This window comes from Pinus tabuliformis, chromosome 4_1, assembly GCF_031772625.1.
Source record: "Pinus tabuliformis cultivar Carrire ecotype Pingquan chromosome 4_1, CPIR1, whole genome shotgun sequence".
NCBI classification, from domain to species: Eukaryota; Viridiplantae; Streptophyta; class Pinopsida; order Pinales; family Pinaceae; genus Pinus; species Pinus tabuliformis.
This window is the reverse complement of record NC_142303.1, coordinates 918,240,388-918,254,657: the sequence shown is the minus strand read 5'-3', so window position 1 is coordinate 918,254,657 and position 14,270 is coordinate 918,240,388. Positions and strand designations below refer to the sequence as shown.

Genomic DNA, 14,270 nt, shown 5'->3' with positions numbered 1-14,270 from the left:
GAAATTTGTCCCATCAAAAATCGGTGGCCTGATTGATGCTTCTTTCTCGTAGTTGCTCATGATGAATGATCTACCTTCAAGCGATCAAGCTTCTCTGAAGGACCTGCTCTGATACCAATTGTTGGAAATAATACTGAGAGGGGGGGTGAATCAGTATTATCAGATCAATCAAACTTTTTCAATGCTCAGAAACATATACGCTACTTCAGTTAAGTGAACCAGCGTGTACACGCTATTGTGACTAAATAAAACAGCGTATAAGAAGAAAACTCATAATTTAGTTAGCTTATTCTTCAGTTAAGTTCATCAGGACATTATTCACCACATTAACAGTAAACAGGTGCAGTATAACAGAACAGATCAAAAGCCACACACATGAACACCAAGATATAAGGTGGAAACCCAATGTGGGTGAAAACCACCTGCTGCAAGTTGTCTCTATCTTTCTTTAATATGAAACTTCAGTTTACAATCTTTTGTACTGGTGCAGCCTTATACCAGTACGCAGGCTACAACCTGCAGAAGGCTACAACCTTCTCTCGTTCTCCAAACTTCCTTGGAAGGGAGCTCCAACCCCCTTTGCTCTTGTACTAGCCAAGATACTAGTACATAGGTGCTGACCTACAATCTTCTTTCCTTCAGGTACCACCTTTCATACATTTTCAGACTGGATATTCCTGAAGCAGAACATTACAATCTGAAGGCCACAATTCATTCACCTTTCACAACAGATCATTGAAGCATAAAACAACCAAACTTTGAATCACTGAACCACTGAACCCTGTCAATCACCAGTTACCAGAACACAGAGCAGACTACAGAACTCTGCAATAACAGTCAGACCCCACTGTAATCCCAAAATCAAGCTTCAAAAGATATACGCTACTTCAATGAGCAAAACCCGCGTATACACGCGCTTTTATCGAAGCCAACCTGCGTACAGATCTAAAAATAAACTTTCTCAATTTGCAGCTGTACCAGACATCAGTTAGACCCAGAACATAACATTGCGACAATATGCAGATCTAGAAATACGCATAATCAACCATATCATGATAGTGCATTTCAAACCATTAGATCCCGATCTATCCTTAGATCTAGTCTTCCATCAACCGATGTGATCTCTCCTTGGCTTAGATCAAGCAACCCAGAACCTGCATATCAGATCTCTTTCTTTTTCAGATATTCAAGCCTTTTCGAAAGATGATTTTGCCTAATGATCTTCTTCTCCTTATATAGCCTTAGGCCTTGCTCAATACCAAGAGCCAAAACCATAGAAATCCAAAACCATCAACTGCGAAACTAGAGATGTACACGACTGTCGAGGTACTTTGGTCCAAAGACATGGGCACAAGTACCGAGGACTAACTACCATGGACCAAAAGGAAACTTCCCGACATATACGCACTTTTCTGTTCATGCATCTGCGTGTATACGCGCCTTATTATATAGCTCTCCTTCGTATACGCGACTTAGTATGCATATAACCAGCGTGTATACGCAACTTGGACTTAATTAACCTGCGTATATGAGATTTCTCTTCATTCTGTAGACTGAACGGAGATCTGTCATCAAAGAGAGTTGCCATCAAGAACAACACCTGTATCATAGCGCCATACTTGAGCCAAAATGCCAACAAGAGTTTTTTTGTCCTTGGCCTCACAACATTTCCTCATCGTTTTTAATCATCTCATATTTTTCGCCATTCATTAGTCTATCAAGTGACACAAATTTTCTTGGCGTCATTTGATCTTGTCATCGCCCTATCTTTCGTCTTTCTATTTTGATTTTCTTTTCTTTTCTATATTTTTAGATTTTGATTGTCTTTAAAAAAAAAAATTTAAAGTAAGAAAATCATAAAAATTTTAATTTTGTAACTTTGAAATAAAAAACTTAAACTTTCATTTTTATGTGGCTTATTGCCCATAAAAATTTAAATTTAAGTATTTTTTGATTTTCATTTACCATATCAAGTCCAACTTAGCACATTGAGTGCGTCTTCCTAAGGATTAATTAAATTATCAAATTTAAAATTTCATGTGGTGCTAAGAACAAGAATCTAAAAACAAAATTTTCGTGGTACCTGTCATTTTCCTATAGTTAAATGTGCTTAAATTTTTATATTGGAAGATTAACTATTTGAAAATGGTAAATTTTCTAGATTTGGGATTTCTAAGCATAATCATTTAAATTCTAGGATCTAAACTGGTTAGCATTTAAATTTTGTAGTTATTTAAAGCATTTGCATCTCTTGATATTTAATTGCTAAGACATTGTGCTTCTACAGAAAATCTTTCGTTATTGCTTGAATTATTTAATGCTTGTTACATATCAGATATCTTGCAAATTTTTCAAGCAATCATTAATTATTTCATAAGTAGAAGCAGCTAATTGATTATCTTGGGTCATTGACTCCATAAGGCACTGGTTGTAATCATTTAAATTTTAATCAAGTTCTAAGTCTCGCTAAGCCTTAATAAAGTATTCGATTGCTTCACTGTGTCTCCCGAACCGACTGATTCACAGCTGGTTCTCTTTTATCCCATAGGGTCTGTTGTCGCGCAGATTGACACGACAACGCTCAGACCGGGGGCTGTCACTCTGATCCCCGATCCCTCCGTTTAAGCCTGTCTCCCGCGGCTAAGGGGGGTAGACCTTATGAGAAGATGAAGACCAACTGCCAAACAGTTGGGCTAGGAGACATGAAACACGATATGATAAGCACTAGATGGATTTAGAAATTTAAAAGACCAGTGCCTTGTGGAGTAAATATTTAATCGCTTAATTGTCAGATGCTGCAACAATAACCATGTAGAGTAAGCATTTATCATGAAATGACTAGAACAGATGCAGGATATTCGATAAATACACAGATTTCTTATAATGACCAGAGCTTCAATAACGATATCCAGTGATTTTAAATTTTGAAGAGATGAATGCCTTTTAACAACCACGCAAAAGCTAATCTTTAAGATGATCATTCATGTGCAGACTTAAAAAAATGACAAACATTTATTCCACATCAGATAATTTCCCGAGAACAACAGCATCTGGCCAAGGAAAAATTTCCAATTTTTTTTTTTCTTTTTTTCTTTTTTAAACTAAAATAAAATGAAACTTAACTAAAAATAAAAAATAAATCTAAAACTCTAATAAGAATTTTTTTTTTTATTTATTTTTTTTTTTTTTTTTTTTATATAAATGAAATTTAAACTCTAAAAAAAATCTAATTCCTAAATTAAAATCTAAAAAACCTATTCTAAAATAAATCAAACATTTTAATTCTAGACAAAATACCTTTAATTAAATTTTAAAAAAAGAGACTATTGAAACAAATCTAAAATTAAATTTTTTTACAAAATTTAAATTATAACTAAATAAACCTAAATCTAAAAAATTAATAAATAAAATTTAAACTATCCAAATCGTAAAGAAAAAAAAAAAAAAAGTTAAAACCTAAACAACGAAAAAAACCAGTCAAGATCGAAACAACTACGAAACCGAAATGAGACTTAGTTTTAATATCGGAATCTAAACAATCACAAATTCACTGAGCCTCGAATGGAAGATCTACCAGCGTAAAAGAAGATTGTCTTACCAGGTGCCCGCGCGGAATGACTTTGACACTCATCCACAGAAATTTACTCAGCCAAATACGTGAAGCCTGCGTGGAATGTCCAAACCTTGGCGGATGATGAGAGCTTCGACGGGCTTTGCGCAGGTCGGCAGTAGAAAAGCAGTGGGAAGATTTCGACTTGAAGATTTGCCAATGACGTGAGGAGGAATAAGAACCTCAGTCCACGCAGCACGTGAGATGCTGGACAGACAGAGGACCTTAACGCTGATGATGCGTCTTTATTGATATTTTCACACAGCCACACCCACACAAAATTTAAGAAAAGAGATCGATGCTTGATATAATTTCACACTGTTGCGCAGACCTTCGATTTGTCTTTGGCTGCTCAGGCTTGGTGACAGGAAACTTGTGTGAATGAGCTGGGTGGCTTCGACAGAAGAGCCTTACGCAGATAGTCACGTTTCATTTATTGATTTTCAGGTTCTAACGGAAAATCTGACAGCTGGTCGATGCATGAAAAGATCGCCCATAATAGCTCAGGACCACGTGATGGCTTTCAGAACGCAGAGAATCGCTGAAGAATAATTCCATGAAGGGATCGATCTATACGCTGATAATCCAGCCACCATACACCCTAAATTCCAATTTCACCCTCCATCTCGTCTTGTACTATGTATTCTGAGATCAAAACGATTGCACAACTGTATCAAATGGCTAGTAAAATAAAAGAATCGTGATCTTATGGCCTTTGCAGATATATGCAGAAAATCCAAAGTAAAGCCCTTTGAAACTTTTAGAGAATACCTTGCAACCTGCTGAAGAAAAAGGGCAAACCCCTATATTATGTATAAACAAAAAAATTGAAACCCCAAAACAACTTGATTAATTTACAGACTTTGGCCCCTTAACAGCCAGATTCAGCAATAAGCACAGAAATATTTTAAAGAATAAAAATTTCAGGTTTTCACTGTGAAGAACTTCAGAAAATCTCTCATGCAAATTAGAAAAATAAACTGAATGATAGACCTAGGATCAAATCCAACTGGGCTCAGCAAAAAATGCTTGCGGGAGTTGGCTGGTTCAGCTGAGAACTTCCCCTAACACCCGGCAATCTTCTTCAGTAAGAGTTTTCCTGCACAGCTCACTTCAACCATCAGTAAAGAGGGCAAAAATGCTGCTAGATCTCAAAAAGTAATGGAGATACCTTCCATTACTTCAGAAACCGTAACACCACTCAAACCCTAGCAAGTGAACAAGATACCTGTGCTCACAATACTCTACAATAAGTTATTATTAATGGCTGAAAAATAAAATATGCAGAAAATTAAACAATCTCACAACATTTCCAGAGAGTAACACCAGCTATATTTGGACCCCAAAGTCTTCTTTTATTAACCAGAAACAGTTTACAAGAGAGCTTCTTCAGTACAAGACTCACAGATCCAATGATCTGAAATGACCCCTAGCACCCTATTTAAAGGAAATGATCCCAACGGCTAGTTCGAGTGATCCATGTCGAAATGATCTCGACCGTTGATGAGAATCAAGACATCTCTTAATCTCATTCGTCGATTTATTAAAAAGTGATATTTTACATGCATTCACTCAAAATATTATTATTTTATTATTTTAGGGTTTTTGCTTTATTTTATAATTTATTATTATTATTATTTTTTGTTTTTATTTATTTATTTCATTTTTTAATTTTTTAATTTTTATTTATTTTCTTAAATGGATCATCGAATTAAGCCTTTGGAAACATCACCTAGGACCTAGGACTTAGGACTCATGAGGGGGTTTAAAACATTTTCCAACCCACATTACATGATGACTTTTACAATTTACATCTTAAGGGGAAAACCCCTTTATCATAGTCCCTCATAAATCACCCAGTTTCTGCGACACAACTATAATCTAGCAGATTAACACACTAGGATTCTCCTAAAGTTCTAATAACAAAATGCATCCCGGCTTTGGGGTCAGGCTGAAGGAAAACTCTGCCGATCATAGATCGGTGAGACGAAAAACCTTCTGGGACGTAGATTATCATTAGAAAGTTAGGTCCACCTAGGCAATTTTACATAAACGACTCATATCTGCTAAGATTATTTACAATTCATACATGCAGACTGGGTTTACAATTAAAGTGATCAAGCTACTGATGACTACAGGATGACACGGACATGTCGCTCAGGTGCTACCCCTTTCTGCCAAGAAAAGGGGGGGGGTTACTGCATGGGTAGTTGACCGGTAGTGGTCAACATCTGGCTCTACTTGGGGACACATTGCTGCACTGCAGGAATGTGAGAATCCAGAATCTGCATCCATGCAACACACAACAAAATATAAGTAGCGTCCGTCCAAAAATCATCATGTAACGTTAAGCACAGGAAAGATAAAAGCTCTTCATTTATTAACTATCTAGAAAAGTAAATCTAATCCTAAAACAGAAATGAAAATGCGGAAAAGCAAGGAGTAGGGTTAGGAATACAATACAAAGGATGCCCCATGGCATCAGATATGTTCAATATAATGTATACTGAGCATTTGCCTGCTTTCAGGCAAATTTGTCGGCTGCTTGTCAGATGTGCCATGTCCAATTCTGCATATGGTAGGACTTTTTCCTATCCGAAAATCAAGCTGCTCGCGGCCGTCTGATGCATCAAATCTTCTTCTCATTTTCTTTCTCTTGCGCTTTTTCTTTGTGGCAGGTTGTATCACTGATGACATGGAACTTTCTGTTTCAAAGCTATCAGATGAAGTATGTAAGATATGCGTGACATGTCTTTCTTTATCCTGCATCTGATCTTTATCATTTTTCAGTCTATCTGGATCACCTTCAATTAACCATCTTTCAATCGAACCAATAACCTCCTCATAATAAGATGGAATTTGTTGCAACAAATGAGAAGGCTCCTGATCTGTTGATGTCCCCTGGTTTCTCTTATCCTCTGACCATTGTTGAAACTTTTGAACCTGTATTTTAATGGCATCCATCTGACTAGAGTGTTCATCTTTTATAGCACTGATTTGCCTGGCATGGTGTTCTTCCATATCTTTTATTACTTTGTCATTCTTTTCCTTTATGTTCATCAAGCAATGCTGCATAGAGTTTATTTCTTCTTTATGATTTGCTTGCATGGTGGCCAACTGATTATTATGATCGAACGTCATGATAGTCATTTCTTCATCCATAGTTAATAACTTGTTTTGCATAGAATTAATTTCCCTATCATGATCAGCTTTCATGGTCATCATATTTTCTTCTAAACTTGACATTTTGCTTTGTATGAAACTAATTTCTGTGTCATGATTAGTCTTCATGGCCTCAATTTCTTTAGCATGCTGATTTTGCATAATCTCCATCTCCCTATTACGTTTTTCCAGGTGGGTGCATAAAGTTTTCACATCATTGACATAATTATTTTGATTGCTCTCCATATTTTTCACCAGCAGCATTAGTTCTTGTATAATTTGCTTTTGCTCTTCCTTTTCATTGTCATTTGTCCCTGATTTTCCACTATCATGGACTTGATCTGCAATAGTACTGGTGGATGACACATTCTGATCTTGAAATCTTTCTTCAACAGCTGGACCTTTAATAGGATTACTTTCTTTCTTTTGCACAATTTTAGAGGCAGAAGGCAAGCTGTTTGGATAACCATATCTATCTTTAAAAGCATTGACAATGTCTTGTAAAGAAGTGAAAGAATCCTTAGGAAAATTGTTAAACCAATTCAAAGCATCACCCTCTAAAGAAAAGACAAAAAGACGCATCTTGATATCTTCATGATTAAACTGAGGGGGTCTACAATATATGATCATTATGCGAGTAAACAAGCCTAGATGCCTTCTAACAGCGATTGAATCACCACCCGAGAAAATAGGTAATTTAGAAATGGCCTCCTCCGGAAAATCATGGCGACGGTCTGTAAAACGACATGGTTTAAATGAATAGTCCATGATGAATAATAAGGGATCAGATGGATGATAGAAATAGATCTCTGCTCAAGAAAATCAAGAGATGAAAGAAGTGGAGTTGCCACTTGAACAATGAATCTGATTTTAGGATCCAAAAAGTAACCACAAGCAGATATGAAGAAAGCTTCTTGTCTGGGAAAAATGAGAAAATGGACTCGCCACCCAAACAAGAAACAAAACGAAGAGATGCTACTGATATGGCGAAAAATAAGGCAATAAAAGATCCAAATGATAACCCCAATGGTTGAATCTTCTAGCTCAAAATGAGAGATGAGAAAGATGAGAAAATGAATGTCGATGAAACTCCAGGAACAAAAAAACTCTATCCCTGGCAACGGCGCCAAAAAATGTTGGCGTTGCCGGGCCAGATGAAAAGATAAAAAATGAGAAGGATGATTGTCGTTGAAACGCCGAGAAAACAATTTCCCCGGCAACGGCGCCAAAAAATGTTGGCGTTGCCGGGCCAGATGAAAAGATAAAAATGAGAAGGATGATTGTCGTTGAAACGCCAAGAAAATAATTTCCCCGGCAACAGCGCCAAAAAATGTTGTCGCGTAGATTGACACGACAACGCTCAGACCGGGGGCTGTCACTTTGATCCCCGATCCCTCCGTTTAAGCCTGTCTCCCGCGGCTAAGGGGGGTAGACCCTATGAGAAGATGAAGACCAACTGCCAAACAGTTGGGCTGGGAGACACGAAACACGATATGATAAGCACGAGATGGATTTAGAAATTTAAAAGACCAGTGCCTTGTGGAGTAAATATTTAATCGCTTAATTGTCAGATGCTGCAACAATAACCATGTAGAGCAAGCATTTATCATGAAATGACTAGAACAGATGCAGGATATTCGATAAATACACAGAGTTCTTATAATGACCAGAGCTTCAATAACGATATCCAGTGATTTTGAATTTTGAAGAGATGAATGCCTTTTAACAACCACACAAAAGCTAATCTTTAAGATGATCATTCATGTGCAGACTTAAAAAAATGACAAACATTTATTCCACATCAGATAATTTCCCTAGAACAACAGCATCTGGCCAAGGAAAAATTTCCATTTTTTTTTTTTTTTTTTAAACTAAAATAAAATGAAACTTAACTAAAAATAAAAAATAAATCTAAAACTCTAATAAGATTTTTTTTTTTTTTGTAAATGAAATTTAAACTCTAAAAAAAATCTAATTCCTAAATTAAAATCTAAAAAACCTATTCTAAAATAAATCAAACATTTTAATTCTAGACAAAAAACCTTTAATTAAATTTTAAAAAAAGAGACTATTGAAACAAATCTAAAATTAAATTTTTTTACAAAATTTAAATTATAACTAAATAAACCTAAATCTAAAAAATTAATAAATAAAATTTAAACTATCCAAATCGTAAAGAAAAAAAAAAAAAAAAAACTAAAACCTAAACAACGAAAAAAACCAGTCAAGATCGAAACAACTACGAAACCGAAACGAGACTTAGTTTTAATATCGGAATCTAAACAATCACAAATTCACTGAGCCTCGAATGGAAGATCTACCAGGGTAAAAGAAGATTGTCTTACCAGGTGCTCGCACGGAATGACTTTCACACTCATCCACAGGCATTTGCTCAACCAAATACGTGAAGCCTGCGTGGAATGTCCAAACCAATGTTGCACGAAGCGGGAGCGAAGCGGAAGCGCGGAAGCGTCATTTTCCAAAAATCTAGGGAGCGAAGCGTCCGCGGAAGCGTCTGCTATATATATATATATTTTTATATATTTTTTTGCATTTATACTCAAAACAAACATCCCAAATACCAAATTAATTGTAGAAGACATGAAAACATGCATATTTTTGCATAAATCAAGATAGATATGGCATCCATGATTCCATTGTAGTTACTAGTATGTACAACAATCATCTATATTCTAGCTATTACAAACATACATCAAATTTTTAAGCATATTATAAAACATAAAACATTTAAGCATATTATAAAACATAAAACATAGAGCATATTATGATTTATCTAGCAAGTGAGCAACTGTCAACATTTGTCATGTCCAAAATTCAAATAATAATGTTTACAAAATATGTCACTTGGTCACCGCCAAGCCAAAAAGGTTCAAAATTCAAATTCACAAGTCTACAAGTCTAATGAGTAATCTATAGACTATGACAAAAAGAAGTAGATTGTGAATATATCTACTAATCTCTCCTCCTTCCACCACGAATAGAACGTGATGGCGTGCCTCCACGTGGTGGCAATGAAGAAGATGGTCCCTGTGTAAGTCGTGGCACTGGAACTGATGAAGAAGAACCCCCTGCTGTTGGTGTTGAACCATGGAACCTAGGACCAGATGGGGGTGGGGGTGGTGGCATATCAACACGGTCATCATCATCCTAGAATCGCTCAAAAAATTCATGCAAAAAAAAAAAAACACTAGTTAACAAAAAAATTAAAAACATGAATTAGAGAAATGCTTTATAAGGGAAAATTGGAAAATTCATACCACAATGGACATACCTGGATAAGAGCATCCTCTAATTGCTCTAGTTGCAACACTCCATCCTCCAAATTGGGCTCCTCTGGATGCTTGTCCCAAGTCAACAAGTCTTTATTAGACTTTGCATCTTCACAGTAATGGGACAACAATCGCAAGTTGTAATGAACATAAACCAAGCTCTCTGCCCGATCTAAACTCAACCTGTTCCTTTTAACACTGTGGATGAAAGAATAAGAGCTCCAACACCTCTCTGCAGAAGAAGTGTTTACCACCTGTGATAGCACCCGCAATGCCAAACTCTGTAGAAGTGGAGTAGGCCCTCCATGCATGTTCCACCACTCAAGAGCAGAAAAATGCTCTCGATCTTCAATTGAATGCATGCTCCCAAATGGACCAGTGTTGAGCGTATAGTTGCTCACCTGTCTCCGTACCAATGCAGCCTCCTCATTATCAGGGATTAATCTACTCAATGCAGCCATATATTTTTCGTGAACCTCTTTATCTTGGTGTGGTTTTTTCCTGCTTCCCCCCCCAGGTGCTGGTTTTGAAAGCCATGATGGATGATAGTACCTAGGTGTCAAAACATATGCTAATGCATGCAATGGAACATTTAGCATATCCCATCGCGTTTCCACCTCTTCACGAATATAATTGTACAAGGTGGTATCTCTAGGCTCAACAATGTCTTTAATCTGCCCCAACATGCTATCCATTTGCTCATACACCTCCCCAATTACTGGTCGATCTGAATCTGCAAACTTGATCATGTAATAAATTGGTTTGGTGAATTGCAAAACATATTTAACCTGTGACCAAAAGTAAGTGTCAAGAACAGTGTCCTTGACTACATTAGCAGTAGCACCATCTGTACACTGGTTAATTTCATCCCATGTTTCAGCACACACCAGATTAGTTAAAGCTTGTCTCACCTTCACTAGCCGCCTAAAGGTGAGGTAATAACTAGCAAATCTTGTCTTTGCAATTTTAAGCAATTGCAACTTGGAGTAAGTGCCATAGAAGTAGTTTACCCTTGTATGCCCTGTGATGAATTTAATGAGCTGCTTCCCTTTCCTGTAAACCTCAGCAATCCACCCACATTCTTTGTGTTTCACAATATCATGCATCAAAAGGTTCAATGTGTGAACCAGGCACCCAGACCAAAAGATGTGTGGATGAGTACGCTCAATAATTTTTCCTGCTGCCTTACAATTTGCTGCATTATCTGTGATCACTTGAACCACATTATTCGGACCAACATCTTTGATTGATTTCAATAGGAGATCTGCAATGTTTTGTGCAGTTGCACTGATGGAGGAGGAGTCATGACATGCAATAAATACTGCACCCTTAGAAGAAACACCAAGAACATTTATCAAATGTTGGTTTCTAATATTTGTCCACCCATATGATACAATGGATACCCCATAATCCACCCACTCATGTGTAAAACGTGTCACAGCTCTTTGAACCTTAGCTTTTTCTCTTTCTAATAACACTGTTCTAGCTTTCTCATAGTTGGGGGCCTTGTATCCTTTTGGGGCTTCATTGATGGCCTTTACCATGTCATGCCAATAGGGAGAGCGAAGCACATTGAATGGTACACCGCAAGCACAAAGAAAACGGACTACCTTTCCATCCACATCATCCCTCCCAGTAACATTAAGGAAATCCCCTATTGTTTTTCTACCTCCAGAGGTTGCAGAAGTACCATAAGGAGATGGGCAACTACCAAATTTAGAGGTTGCACTTGATTCTGAATGAGTTTTTTGTTTCTTGTTTTTTTGTTGTGCAGCCATCTCTATTTTGATGTATTTTTGTCTTTGTTCACTTGAAATTTTTGGGCAAATGGCTACCCCCACAGAACCCTTTTTTTCATCACTCTCTAGCACCCCACAAAAATGCCTCCTCAGACGGGTATATGAACCCGTATATGGTTTTCCTCCATGACAATCATGAGGGCACATCCATTTGTAAGATCCACCACCCTTTCCCCCTTCAAGTTTGGTCACATAGTTCCACAAGGGATTTGATGTACCTTTCCCATCTTGTGCTTCAGTGTCCTCTTCAAGTTCATCCCCTTCCTCTTCAAACCCTTCCTCCTCATCATACATTGGGTCACTACTATTAGGACCAAGTTCATCCCCTTCCTCTTCCCCTCTATTCCTCACCCTTGCCATCATTAAAACCAAGAGTGGAATGATACATAGAAGCCAAAAGAACACCATCTTGGAATATGGATATAGGTGGTGGACAACCTGTAAATAAAGGAGCAAGTAGAAACAATGGGAAAGAGTAGGAGAGGGAGGAGAAAAATACAATTTTTTTTTCAAAAAAACAAGGGAGTTTGGGGTTTGAACTTACCTCTTTAGCTCTTGTAGATGAAGTCCTCCAAGCTCTTGCTCCAAGCTCCTCCTCCTTCTCCTAGCTCCTCCTTCTTCACTCCTCCAAGCTCTCCTCTCTTCTCCTCTCCTTTCCTCTCTTCTCTTCTCCTCTCCTCTCTTCTCTTCTCCAACTCTCATAAACTCAAAGTGAGAAAATGAGAAGAGAATGGGGGCTTTATTCTTTTCTAAAGTCACCCTAGACTCACCCTAAACTAACCTAACCCACCCCCTCATGCTAGTTAAGTCACATATTAAAACAAATTTAAAAAAAATAAATTAAAAAAAAGGAGGCCGCGGGGTTGCTTCCGGAATCGCCTGGGTGGCGTGCGGGTGGCGTGCGGTTCCGGGCCGGAAGCGTGGCGCCACCCCGTGCCCGAACCGCCCTCCGATCCGCGGTTCCGGGGTGGCCGCAACCCAAAAGGCAGGAATCGCATTTAAATTCCGGAACCGCGCCACCTCCTCCTCCGAATCGCGCTTCCAAATTGGATTCCGGGACGGTTCGCTCCGATCCGCGGTTCCGGGTTTGGATCCTCCGGGGGGGGGGCGATTCCTGCAACCCTGGTCCAAACCCTTGCGGATGATGAGAGCTTCGACGGTCTTTGCGCAGGTCGGCAGTAGAGAAGCAGTGGGAAGATTTCGACTTGAAGACTTGCCAATGATGTGAGGAGGAAGAAGAACCTCAGTCCACGCAGCACGTGAGATGTTGGACAGACAGAGGACCTTAACGCTGATGATGCGTCTTTATCGATATTTTCACACAGCCACGCCCACGCAAAAATTTAAGAAAAGAGATCGATGCTTGATATAATTTCACGCTGCTGCGCAGACCTTCGATTTATCTTTGGCTGCTCAGGCTTGTTAACAAGAAACTTGTGTGAATGAGCTGGGTGGCTTCGACGGAAGAGCCTTACGCAGATAGTCACGTTTCATTTATTGATTTTCAGGTTCTAACGGAAAATCTGACAGCTGGTCGATGCATGAAAAGATCGCCCATAATAGCTCAGGACCACGTGATGGCTTTCAGAACGCAGAGAATCGCTGAAGAATAATTGCATGAAGGGATCGATCTGTACGCTGATAATCCAGCCACCATACACCCTAAATTCCAATTTCACCCTCCATCTCGTCTTGTACTATGTATTCTGAGGTCAAAACGATTGCACAGCTGTATCAAATGGCTAGTAAAATAAAAGAATCGTGATCTTATGACCTTTGCAGATATATGCAGAAAATCCAAAGTAAAGCCCTTCGAAACTTTTAGAGAATACCTTGCAACCTGCTGAAGAAAAAGGGAAAACCCCTATATTATGTATAAACAAAAAAATTGAAACCCCAAAACAGCGTGATTAATTTACAGATTTTGGCCCCTTAACAGCCAGATTCAGCAATAAGCACAGAAATATTTTAAAGAATAAAAATTTCAGGTTTTCACTGTGAAGAACTTCAGAAAATCTCTCATGCAAATTAGAAAAATAAACTGAATGATAGACCCAGGATCAAATCCAACTGGGCTCAGCAAAAAATGCTTGCGGGAGTTGGCTGGTTCAGCCGAGAACTTCCCCTAACGCCCGGCAATCTTCTTCAGTAAGAGTTTTCCTGCACAGCTCACTTCAACCATCAGTAAAGAGGGCAAAAATGCTGCTAGATCTCAAAAAGTAATGGAGATACCTGCCATTACTTCAGAAACCGTAACACCACTCAAACCCTAGCAAGTGAACAAGATACCTGTGCTCACAATACTCTACAATAAGCTATTATTAATGGCTGAAAAATAAAATATGCAGAAAATTAAACAATCTCACAGCATTTCCAGAGAGTAACACTAGCTAGATTTGGACCCCAAAG

The 14,270-nt window shown here is 38.1% G+C and overlaps 2 protein-coding genes across 7 annotated transcripts in view; one reads left to right on the top strand and one right to left on the bottom strand.

Moving 5' to 3' along the window:
• LOC149179151 (AAR2 protein family) overlaps positions 1-14,270 on the top strand; it is a 477,491-nt gene that overhangs the window by 274,700 nt on the left and 188,521 nt on the right. The gene's annotated exons all lie outside the window — the stretch shown is intronic.
• LOC149179152 (uncharacterized) lies at positions 9,638-11,441 on the bottom strand. The gene is made up of 2 exons (XM_089420536.1): positions 10,065-11,441; positions 9,638-9,940 (listed from the first exon to the last, which is right to left on the bottom strand). The coding sequence occupies exons 1-2, from the start codon at positions 11,166-11,168 to the stop codon at positions 9,746-9,748; spliced, it is 1,299 nt and encodes a 432-aa protein (XP_089276662.1). The 5' UTR covers positions 11,169-11,441; the 3' UTR covers positions 9,638-9,745.

What these genes read in the sequence shown, in the direction of transcription:
- LOC149179152 (XM_089420536.1), bottom strand. Translation starts at nt 11,168, where the DNA reads ATGCATGATATTGTGAAACACAAAGAATGTGGGTGGATTGCTGAGGTT. An exon ending in TAGAGGATGCTCTTATCCAG is followed by an intron (nt 9,941 to 10,064) that starts GTATGTCCATTG and finishes GAGCGATTCTAG; the next exon opens with GATGATGATGACCGTGTTGA.